General features: G+C 42.9%; 1 protein-coding gene across 9 annotated transcripts in view; it reads right to left on the bottom strand.

The window, feature by feature from the left end:
• Positions 1-21,382, bottom strand: part of LOC105007164 (epidermal growth factor receptor substrate 15) — a 63,623-nt gene that overhangs the window by 25,162 nt on the left and 17,079 nt on the right. For 6 of the 9 annotated variants that reach the window (XM_010865990.3, XM_020044848.2, XM_010865989.3 and 3 more), the window contains one exon: positions 20,062-20,223. The exons of 2 other annotated variants lie outside the window; for them this stretch is intronic. In XM_010865990.3, the coding sequence (XP_010864292.2) occupies positions 20,062-20,223 (162 nt within the window). Of the gene's footprint in view, positions 1-20,061; positions 21,356-21,382 lie in introns of all 9 variants that reach the window. One more of the 9 variants, XM_020044849.3, reaches the window with a different exon arrangement.

Genomic DNA, 21,382 nt, shown 5'->3' with positions numbered 1-21,382 from the left:
GTGTGAAGGCTGAAAAGCATTTATGAGATACAGAATTTGGAATGTCTGAGAAGGGAATCAAACTGGGGTCATAATATTAAAGGACTGGGATGTTCCCACTACACCACAGGGCCGGCCAACAGACTGAATAGTCTCATCGGGTTGTGTTCTATAATACCCGAAATAGCACACACAGTTGCATATTTTGAAAATCCACCAGAAACATTTACAATAATATAAATTGTAAAGACAATGGTCCAGTCGTCCTTTACACCAATTGTCATCCAAATCCATTCGTTTAAGTGTGTTTTTATCAACGGCAAAATCGTGAGAAACATCGGTTATGTTGATAGCGCCCCCAAGCGGTATTTCTGTATTGGAGTTTTCCTGTCCATTCCTAGCAGACACATTTATGAGTATGTTTCGGTTCGTAGCTGTTTGATGTTCCATTTGGGTTTAATGGACGTCTAAAGTAATAGACCCGCCCAGCTCAATTTCATTTGCTGATTTCGGCCATATTGTTTGAGATATCAACTTCCCTTATATCACATTTAAAGATAATGGTTCAAAGGTCCTTCACACCAAATGGCATGCTTCTTTCTTAACTTTTAAACACAATGATCCAGTGGTCCTTTACACCAATTGTCAACCAAATCTGTTCAGTAGTTTCGGAGGAGATGTCGTTTAAGTGTGTTTTTATTAACCGCAAAATTGAAAGAAACATCAGTGATGTTTATAGCGCCCCGAAGAGGTATTTCTGTATGGGACTTTTTCTGTCCATTCTTGAGAGACACATGTACTAGTATGTTTCGTTTCAAAGCTGTTTGATGTTCCATTTGGGATTAATGGATGTCTAAAAGCCCCGCCCAGCTCAATTTCATTCGCTGATTTGGGCCGTACTATTTGAGATATCAACTTTCCTTATATAACTTTTAAAGATAATTGTTCAAAGGTCCTTCACACCAAACGGCATGCAAAATGAAGGAAAATCCAAGGGGCGAATTTGAAAGACCCCTTTTTGGTCAGCATGAGAAGGGGTATATCTGGAACTTGGTTGTATGTCTCTACAACATTCGGTTCATGAGATCTTTTCCTTTTCTTTTCCTTTTTCCATTTTCGAATGAGTGCTACAGTGCCACCATGAGGAGTATGGGTACCTTGGCTTCGGACCTTGGCTGTCTACAATCAGGCAAAGTTTGGAGCGTTTTGAACCAGAGGGGACCGAGCTATGGACCTCTGAAAATGGCCCTGGAGAATAATAATAATAAAATGTACAAACATAAAAGGGTTGCAGCAACTTCGTTGCTTGGCCCCCTAATAATAATAAAACGTACAAACAAGGGGTGGAGCTGAACCCGAAGGCACAAATAACGTGGTTTTTACAAATACTTATTTGAAACAAATACTTTTAAAAATATTTGTATTCGGGAACAAGAAAACCGTTATATCTCATGAGACCGCAGTACATGCCCGGATGAGTGAGTGAGTGACGTTCAATCGGGGGAGGGGAAAAGAATAAAAGCGGTAACTGACACAGGCTGCTCCACACATCTCCATTCTCCACACAGCAACAGAGAGCGCTCTGTATTTTATTAGTTGTTTTATTAGTTATGAACCAATATTTCCATATCCATAATTATTATAATAGATTTAATTAAAGAATACTTACACTATAACGTAAATTAGAAGTGTAACGCCAAAAAAATGTTTTTACGCAAATACAAATATAAATACTTTTTCCCCCTTAACAAATACAAATACAGATACAAATACTGGCTGCTTTGCACACCCCTAGTACAAACATAAAAGGGTTCCAGCAACTTCGTTGCTTGGCCCCCTAATAAGTGGGTAAGAAGGTGCAGGGAGCACATTTTTGTTATTCTTTACATGTTTACTAAGGTTTGATATGTTTAATTGAAACTGAGAAAGTAATTCTGCATCAAGTTCTATTCCAGAAAACTAAGTTGGGAAGTTTTACATAGTCTAAATTGTAGAGAGGTACAGACCCCCTGGAGTGCTCAACTTACTCACACAAACACCAGTCTGTGGGGTGGGGGGCTGTTTGAAATTGGTTTTTGAGTTGTTTGGACTGTTCTAATCTATTTAGATAAAGGAAGCAGAAAGACCAACTGCATGACATCATACCACGCTGGTGGGGTCCCTACCAAGTACATCTCATCTGCTGGCCAGGTAGCGGAGAGAGGAACATGGGGACGACGACACATGCTAGAGGAGGACTTCGGTGTTTAAAGATAAGGCACAGTGAATTTAAGTCACTGAGGGAAAAGTGAGTTTTTTTGGTACTTTTTTTGGTACCCGGCCTGCAGCTATAGAGTTCTTAAATAAAACTGGTCATTTTGGCATTAACAAAGGAGAGCACAGATTCTCCTGACCTGGCTGATAAAGCAGCTAGAATGGAGACAACTGGAGCTGTGTCATGTTAACCTGCATTTGAACTATTGAAGGACAACACCTTGGAATATACAGTGGATATAGAAAGTCTACACACCCCTGTTAAAATGCCAGGTTCTTGTGATGTAAAAGAACGAGACACAATTTTCACACAACACCTTCAGGCGTCCCTTAGAAAGATGAAGAGGAAGTTCACCTTTCAAATCCACAAAAGCATGGCTTCACCAGAAGTAGACTAACATTTTGGAATGGCCCAGCCAGAGCCCAGACATGAATCCTATTGAACATCTGTGGGGTGATCTGAAGAGGGCTGTGCACAGGAGATGTCCTCACAATCTGACAGATTTGCAGCGCTTTTGCAAATAAGAGTGGGCAAATATTGCCACATCTAGATGTGCCCCATTCTAATAGAGTGCTATAATAAAATCAAAATGTGTTTCAACAAAGTTGAAACACATTTTTATGCAACCAGGTTATTGTAAGGTTTTTATTATTCATTTTCCCCCTTGGAAGATTTCAGTTTGTTTTACAATTGAATAGGTCACATTAAAAGTGGAAAAGGTTCTGACATGATTTATCTTTGTCTCATTCTTTTACATCACAAAAACCTGGCATTTTACCAGGGGTGTGTAGAATTTTTATATCCACAGTACATCTGACTTTTACGTTCTGCCAAGAAATGGTTCATAACTGACTGTCTGACGTTTGGAGGAGCAGAACATTTGTGATGACTTTGGAAGTACATCTTATTGGAACCAGGACTAGACTTTTCAGTGAATCGAGCAATTGGCATGAGAGGACTTTGTAACAGTAACAAATTGAAGGATGTATTCAGTGATTGGCGTTTACACACCCACGTGTTGATGCAACTTGCCCCATACTGCCAGTATATATGTGTCATTTGAGATTATTTCCTTTGACCAGTGATTTTAACATAAATGCTTTGCTGTACTATGTTATAGTTCTGTGTAATGAAAATGTGTGATCTTGGAGTTAATACGCAGGTAATGGTATCAAGGGGATGGATTGTTGTGGTAATTTTTTAACTAAGGTAGATTTGAGATATGTCTGTCTTTCTATTGACTGGTATGTAACTCTTTTCTTTGATTGTGACACAAGTGTCTGTAAAAATATTCACAGCAACACTAGGTACTCTGACCATCTGTTCTTCTGCCTAAACCAAGAAGGGTATCAGTCCTTTGTTCCTTCGGAATGTGGCCCTTGGGGGGGAAGTAGGGTCAATTGAGCTTCTTTAGGTAAACATAACATTAAACATAACATTATGGCAGGAAGGATAAGGTGGGGGGACAGCCACCCTTTGGGTAAAACCTATGTGACATAAGACAGATGTGCAGCAACTTACCTCACCCCTTTTAACTGTAATAAATATGGACTGTTCATGTATCTACTTCAGAGACTTCTCAGATGATTATCCTGTAAGCTTTTGATGTGTCTCTCTATTTGTAAACTATCAATTGTGCCAAGAGAATTTTGTCTCTGTACTTCCTCTTTAAGAGTTCCGATCGATGGAATTACCATCACATACACCAGAAGTTAATTGATTAAAATTGGTACGTTGCGCTTGGCTTGCAGCATTGCAATACAGAAGCAGTTGCAGAACGTTTGGTCTAGTGTATGCGTTGGATTTATCCACTTGTATGCCTCAAATTGTATACGTGAAAGCAGTGTGTAAGTAGTAGCGAACGGTGAATGTCAAAGCCTTTTCTTATAATTTTTTTTTTACATATACATGTTTTTTATACATTAACTACAGCATTAATAGTACATATTTCAGAAAATGTATTGTGCAAGCATATCACATTTGACAGCCTATATAATGTGATCTCACTTAAAAATTTGAGGTTATTACAACTCTAAATAGTCAAGAAAGTACTGATAGGCTCATTCAGCAATGAGACCAATGGCTGAGATCGCGAAAACAGGTTGGGGACTTTCACTGACTGATTGAAGAGCATTGGCATTTAGGAGAGGAATTTTGTACGTCAGAAAAATAGCCAATTATTAGTAGTTTATAAAGCATTTTTCAAATATAAAATGCTCAATAGCTCGGACCCAGTGAAACCTACAGTGGGGCAAAAAAGTATTTAGTCAGCCACCAATTGTGCAAGTGTCACGTCCTGGCTATGCCCCTAGCCATCTCTGCGTTGGGGGCATAGTCAGGACAGGAGGTGGCACCTCTAGCCACCTCTGACCCTTTTGGTCTCCCCAATTGGAGGCAGGTGTTGATCGCTGCCTCCAATTGGGGACCCTATTTATGTTCCTTGTTTAGCCACACCCGTGTGGTTCATTTTGATTTTGCCTTTGTATGGAATACCCCACGTCACTGGTGGCTGCTTTTGTTTTGTTTGAGTCTTTCTTTTCATTAAAACATGGATTATACTCTTTACTTCGAATCTGCGCCTGTGTCCTACTCCTACCACAACCATGACTCCAACTTAAAAAGATGAGAGAGGCCTGTAATTTTCATCATAGGTACACTTTAACTATGAGAGACAAAATGAGAAAATAAATCCTGAAAATCACATTGTAGGATTTTTAATGAATGTATTGGTAAATTATGGTGGAAAATAATTATTTGGTCAATAACAAAAGTTAATCTCAATACTTTGTTATATACCCTTTGTTGGGTATATAATGACAGAGGTCAAACGCTTTCTGTAAGTCTTCACAAGGTTTTCACACACTGTTGCTGGTATTTTGGCCCATTCCTCCATGCAGATTTCTAGAGCAGTGATGTTTTGGGGCTGTCGCTGGGGAACACAGACTTTCAAAGATTTTCTATGGGGTTGAGATCTGGTGACTGGCTAGGCCACTCCAGGACCTTGAAATGCTTCTTACGAAGCCACTCCTTCGTTGCCCAGGCAGTGTGTTTGGGATCATTATAATGCTGAAAGACCCAGCCACATTTCATCTTCAATGCCCTTGCTGATGGAAGGAGGTTTTCACACAAAATCTCACGATACATAGCCCCATTCATTCTTTCCTTTACATGGATCAGTCGTCCTGGTCCCTTTGCAGAAAAAAAGCCCTAAAGCATGATGTTTCCACCCCCATGCTTCACAGTAGGTATGGTGTTCTTTGGATGCAACTCAGCATTCTTTCTCCTCCAAACACGACGAGTTGAGTTTTTACCAAAAAGTTATATTTTGGTTCCATCTGACACTCTCCCAATCCTCTTCTGGACCATCCAAATGCTCTCTAGCAAACCTCAGAAAGGCCTGGACATGTACTGGCTTAAGCAGGGGGACACGTCTGGCACTGCAGGATTTCAGTCCCTGGCAGCGTTACTGATGGTAGCCTTTGTTACTTTGGTCCCAGCTCTCTGCAGGTCATTCACTAGGCCCCATGTGTGGTTCTGGGATTTTTGCTCACCGTTCTTGTGATCATTGTGACCCCACGGGGTGAGATCTTGCGTGGAGCCCCGGATCGTGGGAGATTATCAGTATGTCTTCCATTTTTTTATAATTGCTCCCACAGTTGATTTCTTCACACCAAGCTGCTTACCTATTGCAGATTCAGTCTTCCCAGCCTGGTGCAGGTCTACAATTTTGTTTCTGGTGTCCTTTGACAGCTCTTTGGTCTTGGCCATAGTGGAGTTTGGAGTGTGACTGTTTGAGGTTGTGGACAGGTGGCTTTTATACTGATAACAAGTTCAAACAGGTGCCATTAATAAAGGTAACAAGTAGAAGACAGGGGAGCGTCTTAAAGAAGAAGTTACAGGTCTGTGAGAGCATTCACAATGTGAATTTATGGATTTTTTTTCTCATTATGTCTCTCATAATTGAAGTGTACCTATGATGTAAATTATAGGCTTCTTTCATCTTTTTAAGTGGGAGAACTTGCACAATTGGTGGCTGACTAAATACTTGTTTGCCCTACTGTATATGAAAATAACCAAACAATATAGCTTCAGGGAAAGCTGTTCTACCATCAATGTCCTTTAGTTTGGCTATTTTTCTATTTTGGACGTTATTACGAGTTTATAAAGCATTTTCAATCAAAAATGATCAATAGCTCAGACCCAATAAGACTTACATTGAAATGATCAACTGAAATAGCTTCAGGGACAGCTGTTCTACCATCAATATCTTTCAGTTTTACAATTTTTATTTATTTTGGGAATTGTTACTAGTTTTTTTTTTTTAAAATCTATCTAAAATGCTCAATAGCTCAGACCCAATAAAACTATAAACAGGTCATAATGTTCAAAATTGAAAAATAGCCAAAATAAAGGATGTTGATGGTAGAGCAACTCTCCCTGAAGCTATATCAGTTGGTTAAATAAGTTTCACTGGATCCGAGCTATTGAGCATTTTTGATGGTCTTTTAAAAATTAGTAAAAATTTCAAATATTTTTAAATATGACGTTGATGGTAGAGCAGCCCTACCTGAAGCTATATCAGTTGATTATTTCCATGTACGTTTATAATTCATAAAAATAACCAATAATTATTTCCAAAATTGAAAAATAGCCAAAATAAAGGATTTTAATGGTAAAGCAGCTCTCCCTGAAGCTGTATCAGTTGGTTAATTCCATGTAGGATGTTGATAGTAAAGCAGCTCTCCCTGAAGCTGTATCAGTTGTTAAATTCCATGTACGTTTTATTGGGTCCGAGCTATTGAAAGTTTTTATTGAAAAATGCTTTATAACCCAAGAATTGTAAAAGATGTGGATGGTAGAACATTTGTCCCTGAACCTATATCAGTCATTAATTTCCATATAAGATATAGAAAGATGCTATAAACAGTATGAACAACTTACAAAAGTGAAACATTTTAAAACTAAGGGGTATTGAGGATAGAGCACCTTTCCCTGAATCTATATCAGTTGGTTATTTCACCAGACGTTTTATTGGGTCCGAGCTATTGATATTTCTCGGAATATTTTTTTTTTTATATAATATTAATAATTTCCTAAATTGTAATACTGAATGATGTTCATGGTACGGCAGTTCCCTGACTGTCTATTACAAAACTTACCATGTGTCATGGTTCTCTGGTATCCTTCTTTCTCCCACCCCTGCGCTTACATCTCTCACCGTCTCTCGCCCGCTGAACGTAACTACGATGTGGGGAATCGTGAACTGCTCGCCATTCGTTTGGCTTTAGGGGAATGGCGACAGTGGTTAGAGGGGGCGGCCGTTCCGTTCATTGTCTGGACTGATCATAGGAACTTAGAGTACATCCGTTCCGCCAAGAGACTTAACGCACGCCAAGCCCGTTGGGCTTTGTTTTTTGCTTGTTTCAATTTCTCCATCTCTTACCATCCCGGCTCTAAGAACGTTAAACCCGATGTTCTTTCTCGTCTTTTCGATTGCTCGGATGTCACCTCGACCCAGGAGAGTATTATTCCTCAGGGTTGTTTTTGGCGCTGCTATCTGGGGAATCGAAAGACTGGTTAAGCGCGCTCTTTCTCATTCCATCACCCCACGCAACTGTCCTAAGGACCTCCTCTTTGTTCCCGTTTCTGCACGTTCAGCGGTCCTTCAGTGGGGTCACTCGTCCAAGTTGACTTCCCCTCCGGCCGGTCTCCTCAGGCCCCTTCCTATCCCGTCGCGCCCTTGGTCACACATCGCCCTTGATTTAATTACCGGGCTTCCTCCGTCGGCAGGCAATACCGTGATTCTTACAGTCGTAGATCGATTTTCTAAGGCTGCTCATTTTATCCCACTCACTAAACTCCCCTCTGCCAAAGAGACGGCCCACATTATGGTCAGCCACGTTTTCAAGCTTCACGGTCTTCCTTCGGACGTCGTTTCTGATAGGGGACCTCAATTCGTGTCCCAATTCTGGAGGGAGTTCTGCCGTTTAATCGGGGCTTCCGTCAGCCTCTCGTCGGGCTTTCATCCTCAGACCAATGGGCAGGCTGAAAGAGCCAATCAGATAGTCGGTCGTATCTTTCGTAGCCTGGCTTTTCGCAACCCTGCGTCCTGGGCAGAGCAACTCCCCTGGGCCGAATATGCCCATAATTCTCTGCCTACGTCCGCCACCGGTCTGTCGCCATTTCATTGTTGCCTGGGGTACCAACCTCCCCTGTTCTCGTCTCAGGAGTCGGAATCTAATGTCCCGTCTGTACGGGCTTTTATCCAGCGTTGCAAGCGCACTTGGAGAAGGGTGAGATCAGCTCTTTGTCGTTCGAAGGTTTCTACCCAAAGAGCCGCAAACAAACATCGTGTCAAGAGTCCGAGATATCTTTGTGGTCAGAGAGTGTGGCTTTCCACCCTCAACTTGCCACTCCAGTCTGTGTCCCGTAAATTGGCTCCCCGGTTTATTGGTCCGTTTCGGATTTCTAAGATCATCAGCCTGTCAGTTACTGTCAGGCTCAAGCTTTCTTCTAACCTCCGTCGCATCCACCCCGTCTTTCACGTTTCATGCATCAAACCTGTCGTGCGCGCTCCTCCTCGCCCCTTTCCCGTTCGTTTTGTGGGGGCTCCGGTTGACAGAGTTCGTAGGCTCCTTGATATGCGCTGTCAGGGTCGTGGACGCCAGTTCTTGGTGGACTGAGAGGGGTATGGTCCTGAGGAGAGAAGCTAGTTGTTTTGACTGGTTTATGTTTTTTTTGGTTGCAATGCAATTGGCGGTGGTCAGTAAAAACTACATTCATTATACACTTTTAACACGCTCCCTTAACTGAGAATACACGGAGAATCCGCCATAGACATGAGTGTAATATCGTCTTTTGAAAATTGAACGCAATGGCGAAAACAGGGAGTGTTGCTTGTTTTCTGTCGCCAGCAGATTCAGAATATGTAATTGCTGTCTTTCTGGCAGGTTTTGTTGATGAGGTATTGACGATCAAAGTACGAATCCTGAATATAAAGCTAACTTCACCACAGTCTGTTCCAGATTATAGGCCCGCGATTTTATTAGTCAAGTTTAACGCCTGGTCATTTGTCTCCAGTAAGAAAATTTTAATTTATTTGTAGTGTGGGACTGTAGGGTGCACAATAGCGTGCCCATAGCAATTAAATTGCAGCGAACCTTCGTTGAGCCTCTTCTCAAAATGGCACCAAAACAGGTCTCCTCTTTTGTTTTACTACTATAACCTCATTTCACGACGAAACTGAAAAATAACAACTGGTATAGGCAGGGGCGTTGGACTGGGGGGAAAAGGGGTACTAAGTATATAGGGCCCTAATGTGTAGAGGGGCCCTCAAAAATGTTTGAATCTTGAATAAAGTGGGGAGGGGCCCTCAGAGACCGCCTATGTACAGGGCCCAGAATTTTGTGCTACATCCATGGGTATAGGACGTAAACATCTGGTCCTATATGGTATTAATTGCGCTTGAACCTACGTTACGTGGAAGGATATATTAAATCGCCTTTTCTGACTATTTATAGTCTAGCGTTTGAAGTCAGTGAATGGCGCGGCCAAGCCATATTTTATTAAAAAGAGGAGGTTCACCTGATTAAAATGATGTCCCACTTGACGAAATTGAAAATTATACATTTTGAGATAAATGCCTCAGTACACCAGCATGTCCCTCCATTGCAAACCAATTGGCGCAGCCCAGTCATATCTTATTTTAAAGGGGAGGTCCTGCTGGTTAAAATGGTGTCCGACATATGAAAATCTATAAAAAATATACATTTTGAGATATTTGGCTCTGAAGACCGGCATCTCTATCCCAGCCATTGGAAACCAATGGGTGGAGCTTAGAGTTCCATAGGGGAATCGTTTTCGTGACTAGTGTGTTATGGCAGCAAAGTTGGCTGACCTGTTTTACCTTATTTAAAAGGGGAGGTCCTCCTGATTAAAATGGTGCCCAACTTTAAAAAATCTAAAAATATACTTTTGAGAGATCTGAATGCTATACAGCGTTGTCCGCATGTATAGCATTTTCCGTAGGGAAACGTAGGTGGGTTTAGAGTAATGTGTATTTCTGAAATGGTGATGGCTAATGTTTGATCAATTTGAAGTTATAGGACATTTCTTATTTATTAGCAGTGGGGATGTATGTACATTTTGTGGCATTGTAAAAACGTTTTACAAATTTGGGTACTAGATATTTCCAAGAGATGTCAGCACAAGGAACATGCATGAAAATTTACAGTTATTTTCCTACCCGATTAGAAAAAAATTAAGCAGGTGAGGGTCAGTTTGAGGAAATTTTCATAACGTGTCATAATGTAATTGCATGGCATGGCATGGCATCTTCTTCCGCTTATCCGGGGCCGGGTCGCGGGGGCAGCAGTCTAAGCAGGGATGCCCAGACTTCCCTCTCCCCAGACACTTCCTCTAGCTCTTCCGGGGGGACACCGAGGCGTTCCCAGGCCAGCCGGGAGACATAGTCCCTCCAGCGTGTCCTAGGTCTTCCCCGGGGTCTCCTCCCGGTGGGACGGGACCGGAACACCTTCCCAGGAAGGCGTTCCGGAGGCATCCGAAAAAGATGCCCAAGCCACCTCAGCTGACCCCTCTCGATGTGGAGGAGCAGCGGCTCTACTCTGAGCTCCTCCCGGGTGACCGAGCTTCTCACCCTATCTCTAAGGGATCGCCCGGCCACCCTGCGGAGAAAGCTCATTTCGGCCGCCTGTATCCGGGATCTTGTCCTTTCGGTCATGACCCAAAGCTCATGACCATAGGTGAGAGTAGGAACGTAGATTGACTGGTAAATCGAGAGCTTCGCCTTGCGGCTCAGCTCTTTCTTCACCACGACAGACCGATACATCGACTGCATTACTGCAGAAGCTGCACCGATCCGTCTGTCAATCTCCCGTTCCATCCTTCCCTCACTCGTGAACAAGACCCCTAGATACTTAAACTCCTCCACTTGAGGCAGGCACTCTCCACGAACCTGAAGCGGGCAAGCCATCCTTTTCCGACTGAGGACCATGGCCTCGGATTTGGAGGTACTGATTTTCATCCCCACCGCTTCACACTCGGCTGCAAACCGTCCCATCGCATGCTGAAGGTCCTGGTTAGAAGGGTCCAACACGACAACATCATCTGCAAAAAGCAGAGACGAAATTGTGTGGTCCCCAAACCTGACACCCTCCGGCCCCTGGCTGCGCCTAGAAATTCTGTCCATAAAAATTACGAACAGAACCGGTGACAAAGGGCAGCACTGCCGGAGTCCAACATGCACTGGGAACAAGTCTGACTTACTGCCGGCAATGCGGACCAAGCTCCTGCTTCGGTTGTACAGGGACCTGACAGCCCTTAGCAAAGGACCCAGGACCCCATATTCCCCAAGCACCCTCCACAAGATCCCGCGAGGGACACAGTCGAATGCCTTCTCCAAATCCACAAAACACATGTGGATAGGTTGGGCAAACTCCCATGAACCCTCCAACACCCCGTAGAGGGTATAGAGCTGGGCCAGTGTTCCACGACCCGGACGAAAACCACACTGTTCCTCCTGAATCCGAGGTTCTACTATCGGCCGTATTCTCCTCTCCAGTACCCTGGCATAGACTTTCCCGGGGAGGCTGAGAAGTGTGATCCCCCTATAGTTGGAACACACCCTCCGGTCCCCCTTCTTAAAAAGAGGGACCACCACCCCGGTCTGCCATCCCAGAGGCACTGTCCCCGACCGCCACGCGATGTTGCACAGGCGTGTCAACCAAGACAGCCCCACAACATCCAGAGACTTGAGGTACTCAGGGCGGATCTCATCCACCCCCGGTGCCTTGCCACCGAGGAGTTTCTTGACCACCTCAGTGACTTCAGCCCGGGTGATGGACGAGTCCACCTCTGAGCCCTCATCCTCTGCTTCCTCAATGGAAGAAGTGACAGCGGGATTGAGGAGATCCTCGAAGTATTCCTTCCACCGCCCGACGACATCCTGAGTTTAGGTCAACAGCTGCCCACCTCTACTGTAAACAGCGTTGGTAGGGCACTGTTTCCCTCTCCTGAGGCGCCGGATGGTTTGCCAGAATCTCTTCGAGGCCAGCCGATAGTCCTTCTCCATGGCCTCACCGAACTCCTCCCAGGCCCGAGTTTTTGCCTCCACAACCACCCGGGCTGCAGCCCGCTTGGCCTGTCGGTACCCGTCAGCTGCGTCAGGAGTCCCACAAGCCAACCAGGCCTGATAGGACTCCTTCTTCAGCTTGACGGCATCCCTTACTTCCGGTGTCCACCACCGGGTTCGGGGATTGCCGCCTCGACAGGCACCGGAGACCTTACGGCCACAGCTCCGAGCGGCCGCTTCGACAATGGCGGTGGAGAACATGGTCCACTCTGACTCAATATCTCCAACCTCCCTCGGGATCCAGTCGAAGCTCTGCCGGAGGTGGGAGTTAAAGATCTCTCTGACAGGAGACTCGGCCAGACGTTCCCAGCAGACCCTAACAGTACGCTTGGGCCTGCCGAGTCTGTCCAGCTTTCTCCCCCGCCATCGGATCCAACTCACCACCAGGTGGTGATCAGTTGACAGCTCCGCCCCTCTCTTCACCCGAGTGTCCAAGACATACGGCCGCAGGTCAGATGAGACGACAACAAAGTCGATCATCGACCTGCGGCCTAGGGTGTCCTGGTGCCACGTGCACTGATGGACACCCTTATGCTTGAACATGGTGTTCGTTATGGACAAACTGTGACTAGCACAGAAGTCCAATAACTGAACACCACTCGGGTTCAGATCAGGGGGGCCGTTCCTCCCAATCACGCCCCTCCAGGTGTCACTGTCGTTGCCCACGTGGGCGTTGAAGTCCCCCAGTAGAACAATAGAGTCCCCAGTCGGAGCACTTTCCAGCACCCCTCCCAGAGACTCCAAGAAGGTCGGGTACTCTGCACTGCCGTTCGGCCCGTAGGCACAAACAACAGTGAGAGACCTATCCCCGACCCGTAGGCGCAGGGAAACGAACCTCTCGTTCACCGGGGTAAACTCCAACACATGGCGGCAGAGCTGGGGAGCTATAAGCAAACCCACACCAGCCCGCCGCCTCTCACCATGGGCAACTCCAGAGTGGTGAAGAGTCCATCCTCTCTCAAGGAGTGTGGTTCCAGAGCCCAAGCCGTGCGTAGAGGTGATCCCGACTACCTCTAATCGGAACCTCTCAACCTCACGCACTAGCTCAGGCTCCTTCCCCGCCAGCGAGGTGACATTCCACGTCCCTAGAGCTAGTTTCCGTGTCCAGAGATCGGGTTGTCTAGGCCCCTGCCTTCGACTGCCGCCCGATCCTCTTCGCACCGGCCCCTTATGGTCCCTCCTGTGGGTGGTGAGCCCACGGGAGGGCGGCCCCACGTCACCTGTTCGGGCTGAGCCCGGCCGGGCCCCATGGGGGAAGGCCCGGCCACCAGGCGCTCGCATACGAGCCCCAACCCCGGGCCTGGCTCCAGGGTGGGGCCCCGGCTGCGCCATACCGGGCGACGTCACGGTACTCATAATGTTGTTCTTCATTAAGGGGGGTTTGAACCGCTCTTAGTCTGACCCGTCACCTAAGACCTGTTTGCCTTGGGAGACCCTACCAGGGGCATATAGCCCCAGACAACATAGCTCCTAGGGTCACTCGGGTACTCAAACCCCTCCACCACGTTAATGTAATGTAATTGGTGTCTTACAAATAGAAACCATTGTGATGCTGGGATATTGACGCAAGCTTTGGTAGTGTAATTGCTACATATATCCAGGAGATGGCAGTCTGCATTTCAGAGGCTTCCTCCACCCACCCCTATTCCCGCGTGCTCTTTTCGGTACCTTTCGATATTACGTAGGTCGTTTTTTTCCAACTCCCCCGCCCACTTTCTGAAACGCATCTATAATATTCCAAGAAAGCATTGTTTGGTCTTTTTCCACACTGCCTGCGCATGAAAGCTCGGGAAAATGACTGCTGCTAAATCTCTTCCATACACTTGCACAGCCAAAGGTGAGGTGTAGCAACAATTTCAGTTCTGCAAAAAATTGGGTTTAAATGTGGAAGTTAATAGTAGCAGATTGCCAAAATTACCATTATGTATGTTAACAAAAGGCGTTTTGATTGAAATATTAACATTTGCTCTAAGTTTTTTGTCGACTGTTATTATACTATATGATATTTTATTTAATAACTTTGATTTTAGTGACCACCTCACAACAAAATATAATGTACGTGACTCATTTCATTTTCAAGTGGGGCATCATTTTAATCAGGAGAATGTCCTCTTTTTAATAAAATATGGCTTGCACCATTCAATGACTTCAAACACTAGACTAGAAATAGTCAGAAAAGTTGATTTTCTATATACTTCCACGTAACGCAGGTTTAAGCGTAATTCATTTCATATAGGGCCAGATGTTTACTTCCTATGCCAGTTGTTATTTTTCAGTTTCATTGTGAAATGAGGTTACAGTAGTAAAATAAAAGAGGAGACCTGTTTTGGTGCTTTTTTGAGGCTATGGGATTTTAAGCTTCATTCAGGTTAGAAGAGGCTGAACGAAGATTTGTTTCAATTCACTTGCTATGGGGACATGCTAGCGTTCCAGCTCATCCAGCTTTCTTTTGCTGTTTTTGAGGCTAGGGTGAATTTTTATGCGTTCTATTGTCTTGCCTAATACTACACTAAAAAGGAACACATCGCTAACTAGCTTACACCACAGTAAACTACTTACCCTCGTAGTTGTGCAGATAACTCGATACGTAGAGTTTGAATCCATTGTTCTGCTTGCTTGTTGGAGCAGGGGACCAGGCATCAACAATTCGATGGACATCACTAATGCTTATTTTAGGCAGGTCTTGGAGACATCTACTAAAAACTGAAATTTTGGGCAACGTGGGTGATCGCCTTAAGTAAACCGGAAACTGATATGCCGACATCTGGCTAAAGCGGAACTTTGTCCATACGCTTGTGCACAGAGCCTATTGGGCTTATAAAGAGTTAACAGTTTACCACCAAACAATTGAGAGTCAAAAACAATTAGATGCAGAAATTACTAGACTTCAGATTTAACTTTCTAAACTTAAGAATCTACGTGACGAAAAGGAGCATGCGTTACAAAAGTCTAAGACAGAAATTGACTCGCTTAGCAATAAATATCAACGCACGTGACTCTATTCGTAATGCAAACAGACGCTGTAAGTGAAAAGATGATAAAATAGATTTACTTCAATCTAGAATAACAGTGCAAGAAAGGGAGAACCAAAGATTAGAGAATCCCTAATTTACAGTTGGAAAGAAATATAGAAGAGCTGCAAGTAAAAATAGGAAACCTTAAACGTGGACAACAAAGCAATTTAAATAAACTTAAGTACAGGATGAGAAAGGAAAAATAATTGCCAGATAAAATGGATGATTTAAACAATGAAATAGTTTACTGGCAATCCAAACATACCACAAAAGGGTTATGACTTCTTTATAGTTTTATTGTGTCCGAGCTATTGAGCATTTTAGATTGAAAAATGTTTTAAAAACTAGTAACAATACCCAACATTTTTAAATTGTAAAACTGAAAGATATTGATGGTAGAACAGCTGTCCCTGAAGCTATTTCAATTGATCATTTCAATGTAAGTGTTATTGTGTCCGAGCTATTGAGCATTTTTGATAGAAAATGCTTTATAAACTCGTAATAATGTCCAAAATAGAAAAAAGCAAAACTAAAGGATGTTGATGGTAGAACAGCCTTCCCTGAAGCTATATCGTTAGATTTTTTTCTTATAGGTTGCACTGAGTCCGAGCTATTGAGCATTTTTAATTGAAAAATGCTTCATAAATTAATAATAATTTCCAAAATTGGCTATTATTCTGACATAAAAAATTCCTCTCCTAAAAGCCAAAGCTCTTCAATCAGTCAGTGAAAGTCCCCAACCTGTTTTCGCAATCTCAGCCATTGGTCTCATTGCTGAATGAGACTATCAATAATATCTTGACTATTTAGAATTTTAATAAACTCAAATTTTAGAGTGAGATTATATTATATAGGCTGTCAAATGTGATATGCTTGCACAGTATATTTTCTGAAATATGTACTATTAATGGTGTAGTTAATGTATAAAAAACATGTTAAGATTTTTTATTAAGAAAAGGTTTTGACATTCACTGTTTGCTACTACTTCCGCCCTGCTTCCACGCATACAATTTGAGGCATACAAATGGATAAATCCAACGCATACACTAGACCAAACGTTCTGCAACTGCTTCTGCACTGCAATGCTGCAAGCCAATCGTAACGTTCCATTTGAAATTAATTAACTTCTGGTGGATCACAACTCTTAAAGGAGGAAGTACAGAGATAAAATTCTCTTGGCACAATTGATAGTTTGCAAATAGAGAGATGTGTCAAAAGCTTACAGGATGGTCAGTATTCAGCCTTATATTATTTCAAACTTTATCAGGGCTGTTTCAGTAGGGGAGAGTGGGGTAAATTATCAAACAGGTAAGTTATCCAACTGTTCATACGTCCAACACTAGTGGTGCTATCTCAAAAATCAAATAGCTATACTTTGTATGACTACAAGTTCTATGGTCAACTTCCTGTTCAAATGTGATCAAAATCACTCTAATCTGAGGTGAGCACAAGTTTCTTATTTTTCCCCTTCAAAAGTACAAATGTGCCACTTTATGCAAGAAAACTTTGTTGGGTATGAACGTTGAAAACTATAATTTTGCACTGAGTAGAGGATACTTTTGCTGCAGTCCAATGTTGAGCTAACCTTGAGATTTAGCTAACATTAACACACATGTCAGTTTGGGGCAAGTTGTCTCAATGGCCTTGGGGCAAGTTTTCACATGTATACATAGACAAATAGAACATGCTCAAAAACATTGTAATACTTTTGAATCAGTTCAAATAATATTATTTAATGTTAAAGTAAATTGATTATTATATATATGAATAGTTTTAAAGCAGCTGACATATCCCTGGATTAGCCTACACAAGACAGGTTCTGGCATGTCTGTGTGTTTGTGTGTGTCTCTACTAACACATTACTTGCCTACTGTATGAGACAGTATATCCACACATACACTACTTCATACAGTGTCATGAATTTAGTGTGGTGTTCTGAATTGCATTGTGGAAACAAGGATAGTAGACAGGGAAGAGGGCATAATAAGCCTGTAATGAATATGCAATTGCAATGAGGAAATGTGTTTTGGAAGGAAGAAAAGGAAGGATGGAATGAAAGGAAGAGGGGTAGGAAAGAAAGATTGTAAGAAATTAGAAAAAGACAGAGAATGATGACAATGTTAAAGGCTGTGAGGCAGGTGAGGTTGCAGTTGTTATACCAGCATGATTGTTTTAATTGAAAGGCATGATTGTTTTTATTTTGAGTTCATTAATTTAATTTGGTTTTTAATTTGAAATCAATATTCACAATGAATTAGTTGTGTTCTTATTTGTTGATAATCCAATGTGACAACTTATCCTAATATTGTGGCAATTTACCCGCTGATGGGGTAAATTGTCACAAGTGCACACACTCTATTTAAAAACTCCGGACTGGAATAAGATATGAGGATGTAATGAAAACCAAAAATGTGCCCATGTCGTCCCTCTTACATTTGGTATGACATTTATACCATTGTAATGTATTGTGCCCTGTAAATGTTACACAGTGTGAAAAGTGCAACCTCTCCCCTACTGTGGTGAGGTTGGAAGCCTGACTGAAATGTGTCTAAGAGACCGCTTGAGTTCACAAAATTGCTGATTTGATTGAAGACAACCTTCTCAATGATCTTGGCTATAAAAGGGATATTTGATACAGCTCTGTAGTTGTTCAATATAGATGCATCCAGTGTTCTCTTTTTTTAATAGGGGCTTAATGGCAGCTGTCTTTAGAGACGTCAGGGGTGTGTGTGAGCTCTGCTCTCTTTTGGTAGAACTAGCTTCATGATTGGTAGGTGTGATGGAGGTGGAAAGAGTGAGTGTGGTGGAGGGGGGGATGGGAGTTGTTGTGCCCCCCTTTAGGACAAGGACAACTTCTGGAAGCATTGGGTGATTTTAATTAGAGAAGGGGGTGGGGTGGATACTCTGCCTTTGAGTACTGTCCTTCATGCTTATCTTGTTTGGAATTGGCATTCCAAAAGCATGACAGATGTTGTCACCAAGCAGCCGGCATACCATGATGTTTGAATGAACCCCATCAGGTCTAAAGCGGTCTTTACAGTTCCAATAGATATTGAAATTGTCAATAAACCTAATTCCTTGGTTAAAGCATGCTGATGTCAGCCACATATTCAGCCACATATTCAGCCCAAAGATAAAATTCCTTTCCTCATGGTTGGAATGGGCCCTGAGATGAAAACGTTCTAGAAAAATGTTTATTTTCTCCAGTAGCATAGAAAAATAATTGTTCAGGAACTCAGAGACAGTTTTCCTTTTTAGAATGTCAAATGACCCAGTGTGGATAATAATGTGCATGTTGCTTGGATGTGTACAGAATAAATGGCAACATTTCTGTTAGCTCTCTGTCTGATGTCAGCCATAGTTAGGTTTTCAGTCTGTGCCTTTTGATATGCTTGTTATATCGTCCCCAATCAAGGTTGTATCTGGTTTATCAAATGTGGAGTTAGCAAATGTTCTTCTTTCCCTCGTCCTATCAGTGGTTTTAGGGCTATTTCTTGGATTTTGGTTAGCCCTAATGCTAATGTTGTGGTTAGCTTCCCTAGGTCCATTTACACACATTTAATTCTGCTTGAGTTGATGCCTTCGGTCTAGCCCTGGTGCTGTGCAAGTAAGATGTGTCATTGGGGAAGGCTGGTTTGAAAGCCTCTGAGGTCAATCCAGTGGCATTAGCACACGTCCAGGGGAGCGTGTCTCCCAGGTCCGTGATAGAGTGGTCTAGATTTGATGTAATCCCTTGTATACCAATCTGTCTGTTCGTTAGCATTTGGTAGCTCGACCCCTAGAGTAGGTGCTACAGAGTCAATATATGCTTCACTCTCACGTATTTCAAGCTGCATTATCATCTCATTCAGTCACTCACTTTGAAATTGCTTTGATCTGTTCACCAGTTTTGACTGCGTTTTGTCAAGCATAGGGACATATTTTGAGCTCTCCAGCCTTAGGTTAGCCTGTTGTGCTATTTTAGCATTAGCATTTGTTGATTCACCTACCGGACAGAACCCATAGGCTGCCAGTACTGACTGGCATTGGCATGGCTTTGGATGTCTTTTTATATCCTTTTCCATCTTTATAAAGTTATATTACCTTGTTACATATGTCTTTTGACAAGTATTTTCTGCTCCCCATGGCTCAGTATCTAGCCTGCTTAGTGCATCCATGTGTGAGCTAACAACCACATTGACTATACACAAACAGTAATTGCAATTTAAAAAGCCATAGGTGTGGGAAATTAACCTTTAATTGCCATTTAACCTGTGTGTGTCTGTAACAAGGCCAAACATTCAAGGGTATCTAAACTTTTGATCAGTGCCATCATGGCTGATTTCTGTAATCATTATGAAGAAGAAGCCCAACAACTATGTGATAATAAATGGCTTCACATGATCACTATCCTTTAATAAAATACTTTTTTTTTGCATGATCAGTCATATATAAGTCGATGCCAAAATGTCACAATTCCTGCCAGGGTATGCAAACCTATCAGCACAACTGTATACCTAACCGATATCTACGGTTGCTAAATATCTTTGTTGTTTAGTCTCTCTCCAGCAACGTAAAGATGACTGCATGTAAAATATGATAAACTTTCACTAATACAAACAATCCTCCCTCTTAAAAGCTTTTATTTCTCATTATGTATTCTGTGACAGCTGTGCTGTTCTGACCTGCTGGCTCTCCTTAACACACTCCAGCCTGGTCAGTTTAAGCTGCTCTTCCAGCTCCATTCTGTGCTGTTCAAGCTTCTCCAGTGTCTCCTCCAGCTCCCGTTGGTCGGCCCTCTGATCCTGCAGCTCAATGCCCTCCTGCTGAACTGCATTCTGCAGGTCCTTGTGGGTTGGAACACACAAGTAGGTGGAGGGAATGCACAGAATCATGGATGAGTGGGGGAATGAAGAGAAGGAGGGAGAGATGGAAAGAAAGCAGGCGCCATTGGAGTAGAGAGAAAATGGAGGGATTGATAGAACGGGAAGGACAGGTAGACAGATACAGAAATGAGAGAGAGAGACAGAGAGAGGAAGGAATGATAGAAAAATAAGGGGCAGATGGAGGGAAATGGTAAAGATCGAAAAATAGTATGAGCAGATACCAGGGTTTGAGAGGGAAGAGAGGAAGAAAAGATTGATCAGTGGTTAAAAGAATGGTGAGGAAACTGAGACTGGAGACAGACAACATAGTTATGCTACTTCATGAAGTATCTTATATTTGGGGTGGCATGTAGCCTAGTAGTTACAGCATTTTACCAGTAACCAAAAGATGGCAAGGTGAAAAATCTGTGCCTGAGTGTGGCTGTTGACCCAAATTGCTTGCTAGGTTGTTTCAACTTACCTTGTAAAGGATACACTCCTATAGACTGCCTTATAGTTTTATTCAGAAAGTACTATTGGAGCTGTTTTGTATTTGGGGGGAAATAATTTTGCAATAGTTACTCCGGTTTGGTAAGAAATATTTGTGTACTTTTTTGGGGATTCAAATAGCTGAGAAGTAGACAAAGATATGAAACACCAACTTTTTGTCTATCTTGTTGGAAAAGTGGGTTCAACGGCAGCTGTTTGGGAAATATTGCAAAAAAACAGGTTGTCAAGTTTGGTAAGAGATATTTTATATATATTTTTTTCTAATTCAAATAGCCGAGAAGTAGACAGAGGTATGAAACGCTCTAACTCTTTCAATTGCAACAGCATTTCGTTGTTCTGTACTTGTACTATTCAACGACAATGAAGTTGAATCTAATCTAATCCAAAGTGGTCCAAATCGCATATATTGTTTTATCACTATAAGTTTTGTTCTGAACTATATATTTTTGGTAATTTGGATGGCCGGACACCAGGGAGGTAAGTGCCCAGGAAAAAAGTCAGTCCCTTGCCTCCAGAGGCACGTAGGTACGGTCGGACAGCCGCTGGGGGTGGTTACGTTCCTATTGCTCGTCGATAACCTCGTCCACACCCCATCCCAAAGGGGCTACCACACAGGAGGAAGGAAGAATTG

Source organism: Esox lucius, chromosome 3 (genome assembly GCF_011004845.1).
Source record: "Esox lucius isolate fEsoLuc1 chromosome 3, fEsoLuc1.pri, whole genome shotgun sequence".
Classification (NCBI taxonomy): domain Eukaryota; kingdom Metazoa; phylum Chordata; class Actinopteri; order Esociformes; family Esocidae; genus Esox; species Esox lucius.
This window is presented reverse-complemented; position numbering and strand designations above follow the sequence as displayed.